General features: G+C 40.5%; 1 protein-coding gene across 2 annotated transcripts; it reads left to right on the top strand.

Annotated features, from left to right (window-relative positions):
- Nucleotides 1–1,418: 1,418 nt before the first annotated feature.
- On the top strand, nt 1,419–19,801 carry LOC146494718 (serine/threonine-protein kinase 38). Of its 2 annotated transcripts, none has more exons than XM_085144901.1 (14): nt 1,419–1,551; nt 7,452–7,589; nt 8,037–8,088; nt 8,921–9,043; nt 10,361–10,444; nt 10,522–10,645; nt 11,013–11,167; nt 11,454–11,556; nt 15,021–15,082; nt 15,857–15,974; nt 16,068–16,191; nt 16,363–16,458; nt 19,344–19,438; nt 19,527–19,801. In XM_085144901.1, exons 2-14 carry the CDS (start codon nt 7,459–7,461, stop codon nt 19,661–19,663), a joined length of 1,404 nt encoding a protein of 467 aa, XP_085001027.1. In that variant the 5' UTR covers nt 1,419–1,551; nt 7,452–7,458; the 3' UTR covers nt 19,664–19,801. The 2 variants fall into 2 exon arrangements, with proteins under 2 accessions (XP_085001027.1, XP_085001026.1); XM_085144900.1 differs by having other exon boundaries at nt 11,454–11,565.
- The last annotated feature ends 363 nt before the right edge of the window (nt 19,802–20,164 follow it).

The raw sequence follows: 20,164 nt of genomic DNA, 5'->3' as shown, positions 1-20,164 counted from the left end.
ATCTCACAGAAATTGTACTCCTGGAAATCCAGGGTCAGAACTGACTTGTGTGACTTTGAGTGAGTTATAGAGTTACTGGATCAAGACTAGCAACCTTTAAATAGAGAACATAAGACGTTCCTTACCTGGATGATTGAGCATCAAGATTTTAAAATGGAGAGCAGTTCAGTTTAATAATGATGTTGTTCATTTTTATTCTCAATCTTGCAAAAAAGATGTAGGGAACCTCTTTCCTTTGTAATGATATCAATGACACATCAGTTAGAAATACAAAAAATACAGCCATAGAATTTGGAATCTATCCACAGTTGGGGTTTTTGGCTTTAACAATAGCTACAGGATTATAGTACTGTAAATTCATTCCTTTCACTGCTTGTACGTAAAATATTTCATAATATTTAGCACTGCTTCAGATTCATGGGGGCATTAGGTGGTGTTCATTTTTAAACTTACTGACATCTCTATCTGAAAAACATACATAAATATTTTTTTATGGTCAAAATTTAAACAACACCCCAATTTTTCCAGTTTTTTTATTGAAAATTATGACGCTTTATGTCTCATTGCACTCTGAAATGAAAGGATAGTACAAATAAAGAATTGGAGTTGTCCTGTGAGCCGCCTATCACTCAAGCTATTAACTCTCAGAAACTTACAATACAATGTATCAGACTGTTGATGGCAATGGCTTTTAGTTCCAATTAAATGCAAAAATGAAAACATTTCCCATTTGGAGGCAGCACCTTAAGCTCTGATTTAATGAAGAAATGATTATTGAAATACTTATCATTTATTAGCAATTCATGCGTAGAAAGTGTAACAAGCGGTCTACCCTACATACATGTACTGTGAGTGATACTAAACCTAAAAATAACTGTTGGTTGATTTCTAATAAAACTTTGCAGCCGAACTTTTTCATGGTTAATTATACAGTTAACTATGAATCTTTAATTATCCATTTACACTTGTGTGAAACTTTTCCCAGCATTACCAGCAATACATTATCCTGAAATTGGACTTTGAGGATCCAAAAGAGGCCACAGGGAGTCTTTAAATACCGGACAGAGCAAAAATAAATATTATTGCGAAAGTTGAGGCCACTCATTTCTCTTTATGCAGAAAATAGCCTATTATTTTATAGCTGTAACTTTATTGTTTGCTGAGTTTAAAGCTTTCTTGATTTCCTTTAAATGTGTATTATTATTTTTATATTTCTTTAAAACTGTTATTTTCTATAAAGAGCTTTGTTACTGCTGTCAAATAATGTTGCTAGCTTACAGTACAGTGCATACTTGGTGTTAGCAGTAATGCCGTTGAGCTGTTTCTCGGTCGTCTTATGAGAATCAAATTATTAACATGTCGCCACGTGTTTGAATGAACGCTCAAAGTGTCACGTATGGACGAGCAGTGGAGAAATCCACTCTTTCCTGTGCTGGCTCACGGAGGAGGGCATGATGCGCCGCTAGGTGTCCGCTGAGTTCAAACTGCTGGTGACGCAACGCTCATCGTAAAGCAGAGCAAGAGGCGACAGCTACCGCACCTTCGACCAAGGTAAGCGAACAAAGAGTAACTCTAAAAACGTGGAATTAAACGACGACAAGTTGCTGTAGTAGCTGCTTTCTTTTTTTCGCTGCCTTGTGAAACAAGTAACGAATATGTTTTTTTGTTCCTTATTGTGCTTGTGACAAACGACTGGGGCGCTTTGAGCAGATAAGTAGCTAACGTTAACTAGCTAACTTTCACTTAGCTGTTTGCTTTGGAGAACTTCAAGTCAAGTTGTAAAGCAGTGGATACGAAGGCCGGTGTTTTCTGGTCAAGGCTTTAAAAAATAAAGACGCATACATTCAAAGCTGAGGCGAAACATTTCCTCGAAAAAGGGCCGTTTTATTTTGAAGGAAGTATTGGGTATCGCTTATGTTTTCCCTCGCTGGCTTTAAGCTGGCAGGAACTTTAATAGCAAACTAGCTAGCTAACTAATGATAGCAAGTTAGTGTAGTAGAGTGAGATTAATGAAACTTTGTAAATTTAAAGTTCTAAACTTCAAGAGAACCGAGGAAGGATCGTGAGTGTTGGCTTAAGTCATTCTCTATCCGTAATACTTTACTCTTTAGGCACTGCGTGCATCCGGAACTACGTGTTGTTGGCTCCTGTCGGGTTTAAATGCTATTTCTTGACCGTCGCGTTTTATTTATTTCCTCTTTTAATGTACTTGTTTATCTGAGATCATAAAACTTTGAGCAGATGCAACTTGCGGAAAAAGGCAGACGGTGTGGACTTCAGTGAAACGTCATAAACGTCTGACAAAACATGACATAGCCCCCCCCCCTGTTTTTTCCTCTGTTTTTCCTCTGTTTTTTCTCTAATTGTGTTACGTGTTGCATATTTCATAGAATTTGTTTACTACACATAAAAACTAATTTACTCTCCCACGCACCAAATGTAACTAAAGTTACTAATGTTAGCTGTACAGGCTGCAGGGGAGCATGACATTGTCAGTCTACCATTATAAACTTGGTGAGATAATACTTGTGGTTCTTAGGGATTAGTGGTGGTTTGGAGGTTGGAGATGTGCTGATTTCCCACAGTGGAAGCCTGTGTGCTTTCCTAACAAATTGTTAAAAAGTCCGATGTGTAAGTTCCTTCTTTATACATATTTGAATCCTTTGTCACAAGGTATGTAACAATATAGTGTACAATTCATCAAGTAATTCAATTATAAAAGGTTTTGCTTCAATGATGCGCCACTCTGTAGCATGAGTGCTTCACCCACATGTGCGACTAAAAACACACCTGCAACAATATTTAGGGGCAGCGTGTAAATAAAAAGTATAACAACATTATGCCCACACAGCCCCCAGTTATAAACAAAAACACTGATAACATAGCAGCTGAAGTGAATATGATGTTGTCACATGGAGCGTGCACACCACTAAGAGCAAAGAGGCTGAGCTGTTACTGAGACGCTGAGTGAGAAACATGTTTCCAGCATCCAAAACAGGAGCACTGGTCCTGTAATCATCAGGGATGGGGAAGAATTGAGCAGTTTCTACTCCATTATAGATATCACTTATCAATTCTCATTGGCTCCACTTTGAGTCACCACCATCTCTAAGCAGCATATCAAAGACATTATTCATGCAAATGAATTACATGTTTGTGCATGTTGGAGGTTTTGCCCCTCTTTGTTGTGATCAGTGTTCCTGTCATTACTCAAATAAGTAATTAATGCACATATTACACAGAACACTTTCCTTGAAGGTAATGCAGTAGGTTACTTGATTACACCTAGGATTTGTTACGTTACTTTCATGTTGAATGATCTGAAATACTGTCTCATAATGACCAATTAACAATATAAACCTGAGGCTACAGCCAACACAAATCCCTGTCCTAATGAGGACAGGGATTTGTTACCTGTTGATGTGCAGCTGTGGCTCACTTTATCATGGTGCTGGTCTGGGGTCAGCATTTACTCAGCTTTAACATCACTCTGGGCTCTCGGCTAGCTTAGCGTTAGCATGCTTGCTGTGCAGGTGTTTTCAAAGAGCCAAAGTTGTGTTAACAGTATGAAGCATTTGTATCTGTCCTCCACTTTACCATTGCGCTCTCATCCTTTTGTGCAATAAACCTGGGAAGCTTATATCGATTGGCTGGCCTGGGAACTCTTCAGTGTTTCTCTGGATAAGTTGGAGGAGGTGGCAGAGGGAGATTTGGGCTGCCCTGCAACCCGACATCAGATAAGCGGATGATTTATTATTTTGTTATTTTAGATTTAAACTTTTAATTCAGTGGCTGTCATGACCATTCAAACAGTGTGCACAGCACTAAGCACCACACTACACAGTTCATTCGTTTTTCGGATGTCATATTTTAGTAATGCGTGAACGCGTTCTGTGTTTTCATGTCATGTTAAATCTCGATTTGTTTTCATCGTTTTTCTTCTGCGTTGTTGGTCTGCAGTAAGTGTGCAGTGTTGGTAAGGCGTGATGTGAGGTGCTGTGCATTTAAGCAGCATGATTCATTATTGAAGAATGTGATTCATGGTGTCAGGTGCCCTCGTTAGTTTGACACTTTCCATTACCTGCGTATCAAATTCAACCTAATACCTGCGTGTTTCTTGGTTTTTAGACTAGTCAGTTAGTCAAAAAAAAAAATTCCTTGTGTAGTCGACTAAGAGATCTGAGGAAACGTTGAACATCCCTAAGAAAGAAACAGAAAGAAACAATAAAAAGGCGATAGTCTAAGGAAATACTGGAGGCAAGCTGATTGCGCTCGCAAACCCAACAAATAAATGATGTGACATTTGTTTGCTGAGGAAAGTTGTGACAGTGACGAGATTTGTGACATTTAATGTGTTTGGAGTGTGTAGTTGGTGTGCAGTCTAGTTGTTTCTTTTGTTTCCCAAAAACTCACAAGGCATTGTCAGCATTTTAATATAAATGGTTGTATATAACTGTATTTGCTGCATGACATCTGAATATGACAGATTTATATTTGGATTTCAGGTCATAACAGTGATTCATGAAACATGTTTGCTGCATTTTTTTTTTAAGTCCAGTGTGTCACAAACTGACCTATGAATCATTCAATCATAAACAAAAGGGATGAACCAGTGTTGCATCTACACATACCAAACAACTTGAATGCAATTTTAAATTGTATGAGTTCTTTTTTTTTTTTTAAATTTTTTTATATAACTAGCAGCCTATGTCACAAATGTATGATTTATTTTCTTCTTTAGCTGTACATCAGTCATAACAGTTTGGCAGGAATGAAATAGTATTTTTGATTGACTTTTGATTCTCAAAAACTCACAATCTCAGTGAGGTTTGCAGATTGTCCTTAAAGAATTGAGGAAACTTGTTAAGACACAAAAAAACCCAGTATGACAAAACTGTCTACAGATGAACATTATTTAAAAGACTTACCAAAGCCCTAACATAGCACCTGCGAGATGCACAGGCCATTCCTCTACAGCAGAAATGGTCTGAATGAAAGAGTAGACTGTCAAGTAGCCATTCTCAAGGAAAGGAAACATGGAGAAAAGGCTGAGCTGTGCCAAATTACACAAAAACTAGACTAAAAATCAGTGGCAACAAGTCTGATTGTACAATGAATCTAAAGAAATATTTGTTCAGAATGTCTACAGCGGACTGTAAACACGGTGGAGTGTCTGTCATGGTTTGAGGCTCCATTTCAGCCAGCGGTGTTCGGGATTTGGGGATTTTTTTTGGAATACTTTACCCAGGATGCGACCTTCTCGACTGCCTCCTGTCTCCTTAGAGTAGCAGCTCTTCTCTGAGCCCCTCCAGATGACTGAACTCTTTAACTTATGCTAATGCAGAGCCCGTCCACTAGGGCTGGGACATATTATACCGTTCATGGTAATACCGGTACAATGCTAGGCAACGATAAGAAAATGAAATATTGTGATAGAATATGGGTAAAACTCGCATGCGCGGTGCCGAAAAAGCACGGCGGTAACGGAGAATGAGAATGGGGAAAGCAGTTGGAGTTGTTGAATGAAACGGATGAACCAGAATTAGATTGTAAAAATGGTGCAACTTAACTGGTTTGGTGTTTGTCCGTCAGATACACAACAAAGCATATTTTTTTTGTAGAACATGCAAGCAGGCTGTCGTTTTTGCCGTATTTGTCGGACTAAGGTGCTCGTAAATCTGGGAGTAATCTGGGTCCTAAACTCCGTCCTTTAAGGTCCTGAAGTCAAACGAACATCACTGAGAGTTAAAAACTGTCTAAATTCTTCCATCTTGAATAAAACGATCAGCATTGCTGCTTTACCAGGTGTAACTATGATGTTTAACATCCAGGCATCCATGAAAACAGAATTCATTACATTTAACAGAGTTAGAAGTTAGCAGGAAGTTAGCGGACGTTAGCTCGCTAGTTTCACTAGTTACCTAAGCATGATATAGCATGTTCTGACTGAGAGATTTCTGAAAAAAATCTAACATACAGCTCTGCTATCACTTCCAACATAAATGAAGACAGGAAGCTACACAGCACTGACGTTTGTAGGGTTACTGAAGTTGGGCTAGGTGGTATTTAATGATGTGCTACGTGATTGCTAGCGACACAGCTATGTTAGCATAACATAAACAGTGAAGCTGGAGGATGAACGCTAACACTTTTCCACTCGATAAAAGTTAACGTGAAGGTTCCTGATGGTTAGAGACAAATACAATCGCATGGCAGGATGCTGTAAACGGACCAAACTTTAGTCAGGAGAACAACTGAGATAATCCATCCACAATACGAGGTTAGTCATTAATATACTGCAACAACATGGGAATAGAGCAGCTGTGATAGAATACAGCATTAACGAATCAATGGTACAGAAGTGGAGGAAGCAAGAAGAATGAATTGAATAATGTTTGATTTATCTGACTGCTTTGTTTCGCTTAATGTGCCTTATAACCCCGTGCACCTTATGGTCCGAAAAATACGTATTTGACTTTTTTATTTGGCAGACTGCAGTTTAATGTAGCAAAGCACCTCTTTTTTTAACTTCAGTGGATATTATACATGGTTATGCTCAGGATATGTCAGCCCATTTCTACTGGAAATGCCTTTTGGTTAAACTTTCAGCAAGGAATTTGCGTTTGCACTGTTAAATGTTTATATAGCTTTAATGCACATTAAAAAAAAAAAAAACCTAAAAAAACCCAGCTGGTTGTTTAAGTAAAATAAATGAATGGGGGTTTTTTTTGCGCTAGTAAAGTTGTGGAGTTGTATTTTGTCTCGCAGAAATTATATCGTTATCGCAAATTTTCAAATGTATATCGTGATATATATTTTTGGCCATATCGCCCTGCCCTACCGTCCACGATCATCTAGTCCACTAGTCGCGCACATCACTAGCAGACATCATCCAAAGAAAGCTTTTGGAATATCCTTCAGGAAGCCTGATAAACCTGAAGATGACTGAGAGAATTAGTTGGAAGCTTGCTTAAGAGAGTTCAGGCTGTGTTCAAAGGTAGTATAGATACCTGGTTGTATCAGTATGACTGTTCAAGCTTGTTCAAATGGTCCAAACTGTTTCCTAGCAAAACATAAAGTGACATGTGGCAAAAGGCTTTTGCACAGTTGTATTAAAGCACAATAATTAACAGTTGCTCAATTTCCTGACTTAAATGCAACTCTAACCCAGCCCTTCCACATAATATTTAAAATATCCTCCTCTGGTCTGGTGTCAGTTTTTTTTACACATTAGATTTCCTCATTGTTTCTTCATAGCAGCATTGTCACAGGCAGCAGAGCCTGCTACTTTCCTTCCTCTTTCTGTGGACCAACGGTCTTCTTATTTCATAGTTTAGTATTTTTAGATGTGGGAAATCTGAGATTACCATAACACGAAACATGTTTTAATAGAGCAGATGTCTTCTCTGCATCCTTCAGTACACAACTCTTTGCTCTTTTTATTGTCTCAGGTAAAGCATGGCAATGACCAGCCAGACCTCGTACCCCTCCATGAGTAACCACACCAAAGAGAGGGTCACCATGGCCAAAGTGACCCTGGAGAACTTCTATAGTAACCTCATTGCTCAGCATGAGGAGAGAGAGATGAGGTAACGCTCGCAAGCTTTAGTGCTTCTTACATGAACAAAGGCTAACGTTGCCATTTTAGCTTTAGTTATGAGCTACAAAAAAAAAACAGTGGGCCGATTAATTTGTCCTCCAAATAAAACAACTAACCACTGAATTCACAGCACAACTGAACCTGATGGCTAATGCATGGACAACCCACTTTGTTTGTTTTGGTTCATCATGGATGTGGCTTCTGTCACTATTACACCGAGGAGGGGTCACTTCCTGTTGTGACATTCACAGTACAGTATAGTCATAACCTCGTCCTGACTGGTTTATTGCATTTTTAGTACAGAACGTTTTTGCTATATGAAAATGATAGGGTAGTAAAAGTGCACTAAAGCTTTGTTCTGTGTTTGTCATGTGTTTAATAAAGAAACATAATAACTTATGCCTGTAACCAGTAATAAGCTGTGTTATGGTTTCAGGCAGCAGAAGCTGGAGAAAGTTATGGATCAGGAGGGCTTGGCTGATGAAGAGGTGAGTAAGGTGTTTACTGACCTCACTGTGTTCTGGAGCTTTTGTCCCTGGCCCTGCCAGGGATTGCCAAATATCCTTGGGCAAGATACTAACCCCCAGTTGCTCTCCGATGCATCCATCGGAGTATGAATGTTAGCTACATAGCACTAAAGTATAGAAGAAAGTGCTTGTATGAATGGGTGTTATTGGCATGAGGCATGTTGTATAGAGCGCTTTGAGTACTCCAGGAGAGTAGAAAAGCACTATATAAGAATCAGTGCACTCAAAGAGTGTAACAGGAACGACCAATCAGCTGTTGTATCTCCAGCTGTCTGTGTCTGCTCCAGAGTATAATAAAGTCTCACAGTGGACATGAAACGCTTCATGTACAAAGGCTAATTTACAGCATGGAGCCCTGCTCTCAAACTTTTAGACTAGTCTTTTAAAGTTTTAAAAATGAGTCTGGTTGCTTTTGGTCAGTAGACTTCCATTTGTTTATGTTAACTAACTGGTAACAGAACCAATAACACGGGGGGATTTCAACTATAAACCAGTCTAAGGGATCACCTTTGTGCTACCTCGGGCTGCAACAATGAGCTTTATGTTTAAAAATCATGGCTATACCGTCCACTTTCACTGGCAGTCCCTTAAACAGTAAACGGTTCTTCATTCTTTTAGCTAGAAGCACTGAAAATCCACCAGACAGTAATCTAAGCTGGCCTGTTGGAGGTCATTTTTCTTTCTTACATCTTAATTTTCTTAACAGTAAATTTTAATTATTGCTTTAAAATAAGACACCTCGGAAGTGTGAATTAAACAGTATAGTGTATTTAAAGTGCTGTGTCCTCTGCAGAAACGTATCCGGCGCTCTGAGCATGCAAGGAAGGAGACCGAATTTCTGCGTTTGAAACGTACTCGACTGGGTCTGGAGGACTTTGAATCCCTGAAGGTGATTGGCCGAGGAGCTTTCGGAGAGGTAAAAGCATTTGATGCTGTTGTTTTGAAACATGGAAAAAACGGAAACAATTCTAACTCTGCTCATCACTGTGTAGAAATGCACCAATTACAAATTTGACGTACACGCTGAAGTTTGCTAATGCAATAACTCTAAAATGAGGTGATAAAGTTTCAAATTGATAGTGTAGGTGTATCTGCTGAAAATGTCAGATGAGTTTAAATGTCGGTGACCTAAACCTCAGGGTGAAGGTTAGAGGTCAAGTCTTGTGAAAATCTTGTGAATGCAATAGCTAGGCAAAAAGCCCACATGGGATTTTGAAACTGATACTGTGTAGCTGGTCTATGCTAGGAGACTGGGGGAGCTCATTCTGATTTAAACTGTTGCTTTAAAGATTCAGTGAACATAGAACTTTACTCTAACAGAACATGAGATAAGAAATACTTTATTTTTGTCCACATTTGAGATTTTTTTTTTGTTACAGCATTTAAAAAAAACAAATGTAACAAGTAACCACGTCTTGACTGTTACATGTTGCTGATTCCTCATGTTACTAACTCCAGTGCTGGTCCCTCAGCATATCACTGCAGAGTGTAGTGCACTGGCTTCACCTGGTTGATTAGAAAAAAATTTCCATCATTTAAAGAATCTCTGCTTCATTACTAGATCTGTCCTCTATGGAAGCCCATTTCCGCCACTAAAAAAAAGTATCTATAACTCGAAATTTCAAATTATTTTCTCGAAATTTTGACTTACTTTTCTGAAAATTTCGAGTTAATAACTCCAAATTTCGAGTTAGCTCTGCCAATCAGTAATCTACACTAATGTCATTTCCTTGTTACCCGGAAGTTGAAGCCCTCAAGTACTGCTACAGCTAAGCTACCAGTATTACAGCCACTCATGAATGCACATGAATGAATTGCTGAGTATTTTCAGCCAGGCTTCACAAATGATGAAATCCTTGTGTTATTAGCTGAATCACATGGCGTTAAAATCAGCAAACGTACTCTCGAAAGCTCCAATTTGTTGCGGTCCTGTTTTGAGCGTGCGTTACTCTGCGCCATATGCTTCCGGGTAACAAGAAAATGACTTCATTCACGCAGATTGGCAGAGCTAACTTGAAATTTTGAGTTAATAAGTGAAAATTTCAAGAATATAACTCAAAATTTGGAGTTATGGATACATTTTTTAGTGACAAAAACGGGTTTCCATAGTCCTCTCCATCCATCCTGCAGTCAGTCAGTGAAAGAAGAAGAGAGGCTAACTTCTGGGCAGGAGAAGCTCCCAACCACACCCATCATCAGCTTTTTGACGAGCACTCTTGATTTCTACTTGCAGGTACGCTTGGTGCAGAAGAAAGACACCGGTCATGTTTATGCTATGAAGATCCTCCGCAAAGCTGATATGCTTGAGAAAGAACAGGTGAGCTACAGGATACACACCCTGAAGTGCTGCCCTTTGACATCTGTGTGTAACCCCTTCTTCCTGTCCATGTACAGGTTGGTCACATCCGTGCTGAACGAGACATTCTGGTCGAGGCCGACAGTCTGTGGGTGGTCAAAATGTTCTACAGTTTCCAGGATAAGCTGAACCTTTACCTCATCATGGAGTTTCTACCTGGAGGTACGAACGGGGCGCTGCTCAGCATGAAAAACTGCTGTGACACAAGAATGCTGCTGTCATCTTCAATAGTACTGTAGCTGCACCCCTCTATAAGTCTGGCAGTCAGTTATGATTTCATCACTCACACAATTTCAAACTCAAAAACAGTTTAGGGGAAAAAAAAACAGTCATCCTGTTGCTTGACATTAACAACACTCTCATGTCTCTGTGTTTTGTTTGTTTTTGTTATTTTGTTTTTTTCCGATGCATTGCACAGACGTTGATGCTAATTAGTAAAATAAACCCACTTAAATGTGGTGGAAACTGTATTCTTTGACTAGAAATCATCCGTCCTGTAGAATGACTGTTCTCTGCTGCTGTGGTGCAGGCGACATGATGACCCTGCTGATGAAGAAGGACACTCTGTCAGAAGAGGCTACGCAGTTCTACATAGCAGAGACAGTGCTGGCCATTGACTCCATCCACCAGTTGGGCTTCATCCACAGAGACATCAAACCAGACAACCTGCTGCTGGACTCCAGGGTGCGTCCGAGCTCTCGTTTTTACTACACTCACGTTTTCTGTGGAAACACCATTTTTAAATGATTGGAACATGTGACCATAGTTAGATTGGCACTCTCCGTATCATGAAAGAAATATGAAAAACTTGTACTGTTGTGTGAAACTTGCACACTGTGAGTTTCTGTTTGGTCTGTTTATCTATGAGGAACTTTGACCTTTGGTCACAGTGGTGCACATGTCTGGTTTTGTGACCCTGGTATGACGTCATACTTTGCTGCTATGTGTAATGTTGTGCTCTTGGTTTCAGGGTCACGTGAAGCTGTCTGACTTTGGGCTGTGCACAGGCTTAAAGAGGGCTCATCGGACTGAGTTCTACAAGAACCTGAACCACAGCCTGCCCAATGACCTCAGTAAGCAAAGTCAGCAAAGTCCATTTAATTCAAATATAGCTTGCATGCAGCACCTGTCACTTGCTTGCATTTAACTTGTTTCCTTAAAAACAGTGCTCACAGTTCAGAAGTTTGACCACGGTCAGTGTGAGCAGACTTCCTCCTCTGCTCAGTTTTCCATAAATCAGATGACAGGAAATGTGCAGGATTGCTAGGAATACTGATATAAGTTGGATGTTTCTACACAGTGTCTGAGTGTTTGCAGTCACATTTGACATGGTGACTATAATATTGGGGCCTACAGTACCGTACAAAAAACTTTTATTAAAATGTACACACAACAGAATTTGTACAGTTCTAGTAAGGATGAAAGTCAGGCTGCAGCGATTGATTATTTTAGTAATCGAGTAATCTATTGATTATTTCATCGATGAATCGTATAAGAAATAGCTTTGCAATAATAAATATACAAAGAGAATAAACACGGGTCTTTTAAAATGAACTGCTCATTGGTTTCCATTTTAGAAACTGTAACATTAACTCAACCCTTAGGCTGTTTTTATATAAAATATTGCATTAAAATTTTAAAAGAAAACACAAAATCTATAAATGCTCTAAAGTTCTCTCTGACAGTGTTTTATCTCGTGGATGAGGTAGCTGTGGTGTGCACGTGTTCAGTGTTTGTGTGTGGGTTAGTGTGCAGCCAGTGACTGTAAGCCTTACACGGAGCGTGTGCTGGCTGCAGTGAAGGAAGGCCAGTTTGCTGTGCTGCTGAAACAGATGTTATGATGCAGATGTTCATTCGTTCTGATAACAACCTAAAATTGCTTGGCTCAGTGTCTTAGTTTTACTGGCTTGTGAAAAGATGTTTATATTTATTTTTAAATATTAATGTTTAATTCATTTCAATTAACACTTTTAGTCTGAAAAGTGTTACAAAGCCTTAATATGGTCCAGTACACCCCATGCCCCCCTTTAGACTACCCCCGTTTGCTACAGGCATCAAATAGGACGGCTGCTGTACAAAGAGGCTAAGTTAGCAGTTCATCTGCAGGTTTAAATGCTATCTCTGGAGGCTTACTGCAGATTTCTGTGTGAAACAAACATCTTAGCAGCTGCTGAGTTTGATTTTTTTCATGAGATGAAGAAAATCAAACTCACGTGATCGCAGGAGCAGCGCTGCTGATTTGGACGACAGAAACACTTTTCTTTCACTCACTGTCTGTAAGGACTCCACCTCTTTTTTTGTGTGTGTGTGTGTGTGTGTGAGATCAAACTATGACAGCATCATATTCATCAGTGTTTTTGTTTAAAACTAGCGGCTGCGTGTGCTCGTTATACATTTTAATCACACGCTGCTTCTAAATACGTTTCTATTGCAGGTTTTGCAGGGCTCGCAAAATCGCTAGCCCGACGTCCCGGGGCTAGCGATTTTTCCAGTCGGACTACCAAAATCTAACTCAGCCCTGCCCGTCGGGCTATCATAGGAAGGAAAATATATGTCTATGCTTTTGCATTCTTTCGCCAATGTAGCTGAGTAATTATGTCATTGGCATCGATGAGCCACTGTCAATATGCGACATACTGAAATCGCGTTTGAATTTGCGCTTGGTTTTTTTTGCTTTCATTTTCATTTTGCGATCGCGCGAACGGTGTGTAGAGAGCAGCAGCACTGATTGGTAAGTGACGATTAATTGCGCACCAATTCCTCTGACTTCGTCTTATCACTCATTAGCTTACTATTCAAACATGACAAGTGAAATCTCTCGCTTAAACATGTGAGAGGTTGAGTGCGCAAAGAATCGCTGACCGTTATGTAAGTACGTGTGTAAAAGCAGCAGGATTTACGCTGGTATTTTAGTTCTGCTCAGCCAAATAAGACAGGTCAGGGTGAAGAAGGGGCAGCCAAAGAAAAGCTTACCACAAAACGGAAAAGTTATGACAAATCAGACAATGAGGCAAAAAGAAAGCGCAGCTTTTTTGGTTTCATGGACAAAATAATTTCTGTGGCTGGAATATGACGAGCTGAATAACATGATGTTCTGCCAGGTGTGTTGTGAGTTTCATTTGATTTCTGAGTCGACAAGCGCCTTTGTTACTGGGACCAGTAATTTTAAGAAAGACCCCGTCAGAACCCATGAGAAATGCAAGAAATGCATTATTGCCCAGTCTGCAGTATCTTTCCCAGAACAAACAGCAATTGCAAAAAACATACTAAAAATAAACCAAGCACAACAAGAACTCCTGAAAAATCTGTTTAGAACAGCGTGCTATGTTGCAAAGAGTGAACTACCACTGGCAAAATTTAGTAGTCTTTGCAAACTTCAAAAAGCAAATGGCCTAGATCTTGGTTCCACTTGCCTCTTACCCGTGACTTCAGTGGAAATTTCAGATTCAGGATCTGACATAGACTGATTTATGTCCTACACAGTTCTTACAAGTTCATAGAAATTTCTGTTCAATTTGAACCAAGTATTTGAGTTGATGATTGTAATTTTTATACAGTTGTTGTAATTTTTATTTTAACAATTTTTTTTTATTAATTTTTGTTTCCATTACAATATTATACATTAATATTGTAATGGAAACGAAACATAAAAAAATTTGCTTTCTTTTTTATTCGGGCTACTTAAATTTATTTTGGGCTACCAAAAACTGAAGAATGCCTGCCCAAAGGGCTACCAGAGATTTTGAAATTTTGCGAGCCTTGTTTTGTTTCTGGCTCCAAATGTGTTTGAAGCAGTCGTGTGAGAGCGGCGAGCCGCAGAGCATTGAAAGAAAAACTTTGTGTTGAGGAATTTTTTTTTTTATGGTTGAATTATTCCAATTACTTGATGAATCGCTGCAGCCTTACTTGAACGTCGGACACTTTTATTCCTCAGCACAGGCTGATAGCTCTCGCTCTCACTCTTTAATTATTTCTGTAAGGAGTCTTCAGGAATACTTCTCCTGAACACTCTAAAGCTCTTATTTGGATGATGGCTGCCCATTGTGTCATCCTTTCAGCGTGATCCCACTCTGCCTCCATAATATTGGGATCTGGGCAGGCCAGTCTGAGTGTATTCCATTGTGTGTTTGTCTATCCAAGAATGCTTTCACTGCTTTGGCAGTGTGGGTGAAATCATTGTTATGCTGGACAAATTAAGCCACTGGCAATCAGATACTTTCCAGATGGTGTATCCGAGTCTGATGGTACATTTCTGTGTATTGAAGCATTGGCTGAAGTGCAGCCTCAAAACATGAGCTGTTGTGACTGGTTTCAGTTTGGTTCTTGTATAGTTTGGCACACCTCAGCCTTTTCACAGTTGTGTTCACACAGTGATCATAGACATCATGCTGAAACAGAAGGCCTGACCGTGAGGAAGACTTGCACTCACCTTCAGTGGCACAAATGTTATGTATTCAATGACTGATGAAAGCCTCGCTGTTTGTATGCACAGTGATGGAGTCGTAGCTTTTAATACGGAGTTGTCTTGCCTACACAGCATCCCAGAACATGAACTCTAAGAGGAAAGCAGAGACCTGGAAGAGGAACAGGAGGCAGCTGGTAGGTTTGAACACACATGTGATTAGAAAGTGTAGAAAATGTCTGCTACTTGGTATTGTGCTCGATTGTTTTTGTGGTGTTACCAAATCCAATGTTAATGGAAATATTTTTGTCATTGGGATAGCTGTTACATGGCGCTACAGTCAGGGGCTCACGATAAACCCCAGAGCCAAATGTTACTAGTTGTGAATAAAAAGAGAAACCCACGGGAGTATTTGATTGTACAATTTGAAATGTAAAAAAGAAATGCTCAGTGCATGGAGCGGGCGACCACATGCCATAAGGCTGAGAGCGGCCGGCCGGGTTCGAGTCCGCCCCGCATGTCTTCTCCTCACTCCTCTGCCCCTGCTGTAACGAAATGCTCATTATTTAAACTATTAATTCATTGAATCTACAGAAAAATTGTAATAATGTGCTCTTCTTGAAACTTATGATAACAGCAGCATTTGAAGGATGAAAGCACAGTGTTACGCTTTCCACAGTCAATAAAGTCCTGCATGTTATCGACATATAAAGCTCATATTCATTTATTATAATAATGTAAATGTATGGCACAAAGGAAGCATGACATCGTGTGGCTAGAATTACAATCTCACTTCCTTTTGTTTTGATTAGATCAGCCCTTAAATCTTGAGTTAAATCTTGATCTTACCCGGTGCAGACAAAGCAATGTCTTTGTGAAGCCTGTCTGTGGAAAGTGTAACATTTAAACAAAGGTGGTAGCTTTTCCCATCCTTTCATCCTATGTATTGACCCCCTTCCTTTATCCATCAGGCATTCTCCACAGTGGGAACACCGGACTACATTGCTCCAGAGGTCTTCATGCAAAATGGATACAACAAACTGTGTGACTGGTGGAGCCTGGGTGTGATCATGTATGAGATGCTGATAGGTAATTTTTCAGGAAATGAATTTTATTCACCCTTTGAGGTTATTATAAGATGGGCTTTTATAATATCTGACTCCTGTTTTTTGGTCTGGGCAGGTTATCCTCCATTTTGCTCAGAGACTCCACAAGAGACGTACAGAAAAGTGATGAACTGGAGAGAGACACTCGTCTTTCCTCCAGAGGTGCCTATATCAGAGAAGGCCAAAGACCTCATTCTCAGGCAAGTGCACACCTCTGCTTTCCTTCATCTCCCATCCTGTCATAGTAGTTCATGCTGTTGTCACTCTTGTTTTGTATGCTGACCATGGATGTTTCAAAAATGTCAACTTTCTAATGGCTTCTAACACCTGAGGTGTTTGTATTGCGTTGTTCTAACTGATCGTGTTTACAGGTTCTGCTGTGAGGAGGAGCACAGGATTGGGGCTTCGGGCGTGGAGGAGATCAAGTCCAATCCTTTCTTTGAGGGCGTAGACTATGACCATATCAGGTGGGCATACTTACCACGCACGTTAAAGATGGTTGTGCTGACATGTTGAATTCTCAAATGTCTTCATTTTAAATTGTAATAATCAACTTCAGGGCTCGCAAAATTTCAAAATCCCTGGTAGCCCTTCAGGCAGGGACTCTTCAGTTTTTGGTAGCCCAAAATAAATTTAAGTAGCCCAAGTAAAAAAGAGAGCAATTTTTTGATTGATGTTTTGTTTCCGTTACAATATTATACATTAAAGTATAATATTGTAACGGAAACAAAACATTAATCAAAAAATTGGTGAAACACAAATTGCAACATTGTATAAAAATACAATCATCAACCAATACTTGGTTCTAATTGAACAGAAATTTCTATGAACTTGTAAGAACTGTGTAGAACATGAATCAGTCTATGTCAGATCCTGAATCTGAAATTTCCACTGAAGTCACGGGTAAGAGGCAAGTGGAACCAAGATCGAGGCCATTTGTTTTTTGAAGTTTGCAAAGACTGCTAAATTGTGCCAGTGGTAGTTCACTCTTTGCAACATAGTACGCTATTCTAAACAGATTTTTCAGGTTTATTTTTAGTATGTTATTTGCAATTGGTGTTTGTTCTGGGAAAGATATTGCAGACTGAGCAATAATGCATTTCTTGCATTTCTCATGGGTTCTAATGGGGACCTTTCTTAAAATTACTGGTCCCAGTAACAAAGGCGCGTTTGCGTCCATATAAAAGGCACTGTTTTTGTCCGCTAGAGTGGGATTTTCACGGATCATTTTGCACCACATCTCTGTGCGTTTCTTCATTTGTTTGAAGCCAGCTCACCTCCTGCAACCACTTTTCCGAGAATATGTGTTTCTTTTGTGGTTCGGACTCCTGACATTTCTTTGGAGGTGGAGGAACACCAAAGTAATTGCTTAAAAGATTTTGCTTCTCCGACATCTTTAAGAGTTCTAAACAAATGTCTGTCCTCCTCCAGAAAATCTTATGTACGCAAACACGCGTTGCAACTTCTTATCTTGTGCACGTTTTTTATTTTGACAGCGAATGCGCACCTGCGGACCACTTATGTGCACCCCTGGTTATTTAGCTTGTCATATTGCAGCCACAGAAATTCTTTTGTCCATGAAACCATAAAGCTGCACTTTCTTTTTGCCTTATAGTCTGATTTGTCATAACTTTTCCGTTTTGTGGTAAGCTTTTCTTTGGCTGTCACTTCTTCACCCTGACCTGTCTTATTTGGCTGAGCAGAACTAAAATATATATCCTGCTGCTTTTACACACGCACTCACATAACGCTCAGCGATTCTCTGCGCGATCAACCTCTCACATGTTTAAGCTTGCTGCAAGAGATTTCACTTGTCATGTTTGCATAGTAAGCTAACGATTGATAAGACGATGTCAGAGGAATTGGTGCGCAAATTATCGTCACTCACCAATCAGTACTGTCGCTCTCTATACACAGTTCGCACGATTGCAAAGTGAAAGCAAAAAACAAGCGCAAATTCAAACACAGTTTCAATATGTCACATATTGACTGTGGCTCACCGATGCCAATGACATAATTACCCAGCTACATTTCCAAAAGAATGCAAAAGCATTGACATATATTTTTCCTTCCTATGATAGCCCGACGGGCAGGGCAAGATAGATTTTGGTAGCCCAACTGGCAAAATCGCTAGCCCCGGGACGTCGGGCTAGCGATTTTGCGAGCCCTGAACTTAACATAAACAGAAGAACCCAGAATCTCTGAGAGTTGTGAACGTGCCTACAAGTCAACAGGAAGGCATTTAAAAATGAGTTTCATTAGATGATCTTTGTCTGGCTGGAGTCCTGTGCACCCTCAGATGTCCTTGACGATAAAGACCTGGTCCACTGTTTTGTGACCAGGACAAAAAAACACATTAACAGGCAAACCTTGGCGTACACCTTCCCTCACAGGCAGGCGCTCGAGTCCCCATATTAAACATAGGAACCACTACCCCAGTCTGTCAGTCCGGAGGCACCTCCCCAGATCTCCACGTGACATTTCAGAGGCATGTCAGCCAAGGATTAGGGTCACCCTCCCCTCATCCCGAGACGCTGTTTCCTCTATAGAAAGTGTGTCAGTGGGATTACAGATGTACTTTCGGCCTCTGCAAGACGTTCCCAGTGCTCCCTCACTATACGCTTGGGTGCACCCAGTCAGTCTCTCTCTTTACGTGAAGGTTCAGAACATACAGTCACAGATCCGATGAAAGAATTCCAAAATCAATCATCGACCTGTGCCCTAGGGTATTGTGGTGCCATGTGCACTTATGGACATCCTTATATTTGACTGCGGATTGAAATAGAGTCAAGGCCCTCTCTACAATTCTGGTTCCAGAGCCCAAGCCATGCGTTGAGGTTAGCGCAACTGAGCCGACATCTCTCAAACTCACACGCTAGCTCAGGCTCCTTTGACGTTCCACTTCCCGATAGCCAGTCTCTGTATCTAGGGATCGGACCTCGGGACTCTGCCACCGACACACACTTCATTTGATGCCTACTGCGCCACCTGTAGGTGCTGGGCCTACAAGAGGGTAGCCCAAGCTGGGCACAGCCACCAAACGCTCTCTCTCCAGTTTCCTCCCCAGGCCGGGCTCCATAGGGCGGGGCCCCCGTAACTCTATCCCGGACAGGGTACACTGGTCCCTTGGTCATCTTTTATCAGTAGGGGTCAACTGAATCGCTCTTCATCGTTTGCCTTGGGAGATCCTACCAGAGGTCAGCATGGCCCTTGGGATCACTGGGACACACAAAACCCTCCAAAGTAATGCGGCGATTTCTAGAGGGGAACGTTAGCCATTCAGGCAATTTGCTGATTCTGTTTTCAAATGCAAACTTTGACTTTCGTTTTATAACTTTACTGATGTTTCCAGGGAGAGGCCTGCTGCCATTCCCATAAATATCAGAAGCATTGACGACACCTCAAACTTTGACGAATTCCCTGATTCAGATATCCTCACACCTACAGGTACATACAGTGTAGCTCCAAATATTTCATGCTTTGTTGTGAAATCTCAGATTATTAAAATGCCTTACTACTTGTTGTGTTACTCCAGCCACTCAGGTGTCCAATCAGGCTGAGGCTGATCTGAAGAACAAGGACTGGGTCTTCATAAACTACACCTACAAACGCTTCGAAGGCCTGACGGCTCGAGGTGCCATCCCGTCCTACATGAAGTCGGGAAAAAGATGAACACCACCACACGGGCGCTTGTCCAACTCCTCCATGAATCCTGAAGGAGCTGTCTCGAGTCCTGAAAGAACTGTCTGTGTGGTGTCACACAGCTCTTTGCAAATAAAAAGGGGACTACTTTTCCTCTGTTGCTTTCCACAGGAATGTTTCGTTTCACTAGTAGGAACTGCTGCAATCATTCTGCAGCTGTTCGCTCTATCTAATGCTTCCGAGGGTACTTCTATACTTCCTGCTCACAATGACACTGAACTGGGAACAATATGTCAACTTGTATTTTCCACCAGTGGCTGCAGATGGTTTTCTTCACTCCTGATAGCATCATTGATGTTCCCTGTGTGTAAAATGAGCACTATGTTGTTGGACTTACCAAGTGCTCTTGTCTTTCCAAACCAGCACATCCCCCTTCTTGAAATTATTTTTTTAAACATGTCAACTTGAAGATGGCATCAAATCGTCACGTGACATGAAATAGATGCTTTTCAGGGATTCCCTCCTTGTGTT

This window comes from Neolamprologus multifasciatus, chromosome 20 (assembly GCF_963576455.1).
Source record: "Neolamprologus multifasciatus chromosome 20, fNeoMul1.2, whole genome shotgun sequence".
In the NCBI taxonomy this organism is placed as follows: Eukaryota; Metazoa; Chordata; class Actinopteri; order Cichliformes; family Cichlidae; genus Neolamprologus; species Neolamprologus multifasciatus.
Note: the sequence above shows the minus strand (reverse complement) of the source record. Positions and strands in the feature narration are given on the sequence as shown.

Coding starts and splice junctions, on each gene's coding strand:
- LOC146494718 (XM_085144900.1), top strand. CDS start 7,459: ATGGCAATGACCAGCCAGACCTCGTACCCCTCCATGAGTAACCACACC. Junction 16,192..16,362: donor GCCAAAGACCTCATTCTCAG/GCAAGTGCACAC, acceptor TCGTGTTTACAG/GTTCTGCTGTGAGGAGGAGC. Junction 19,439..19,526: donor AGATATCCTCACACCTACAG/GTACATACAGTG, acceptor GTGTTACTCCAG/CCACTCAGGTGTCCAATCAG.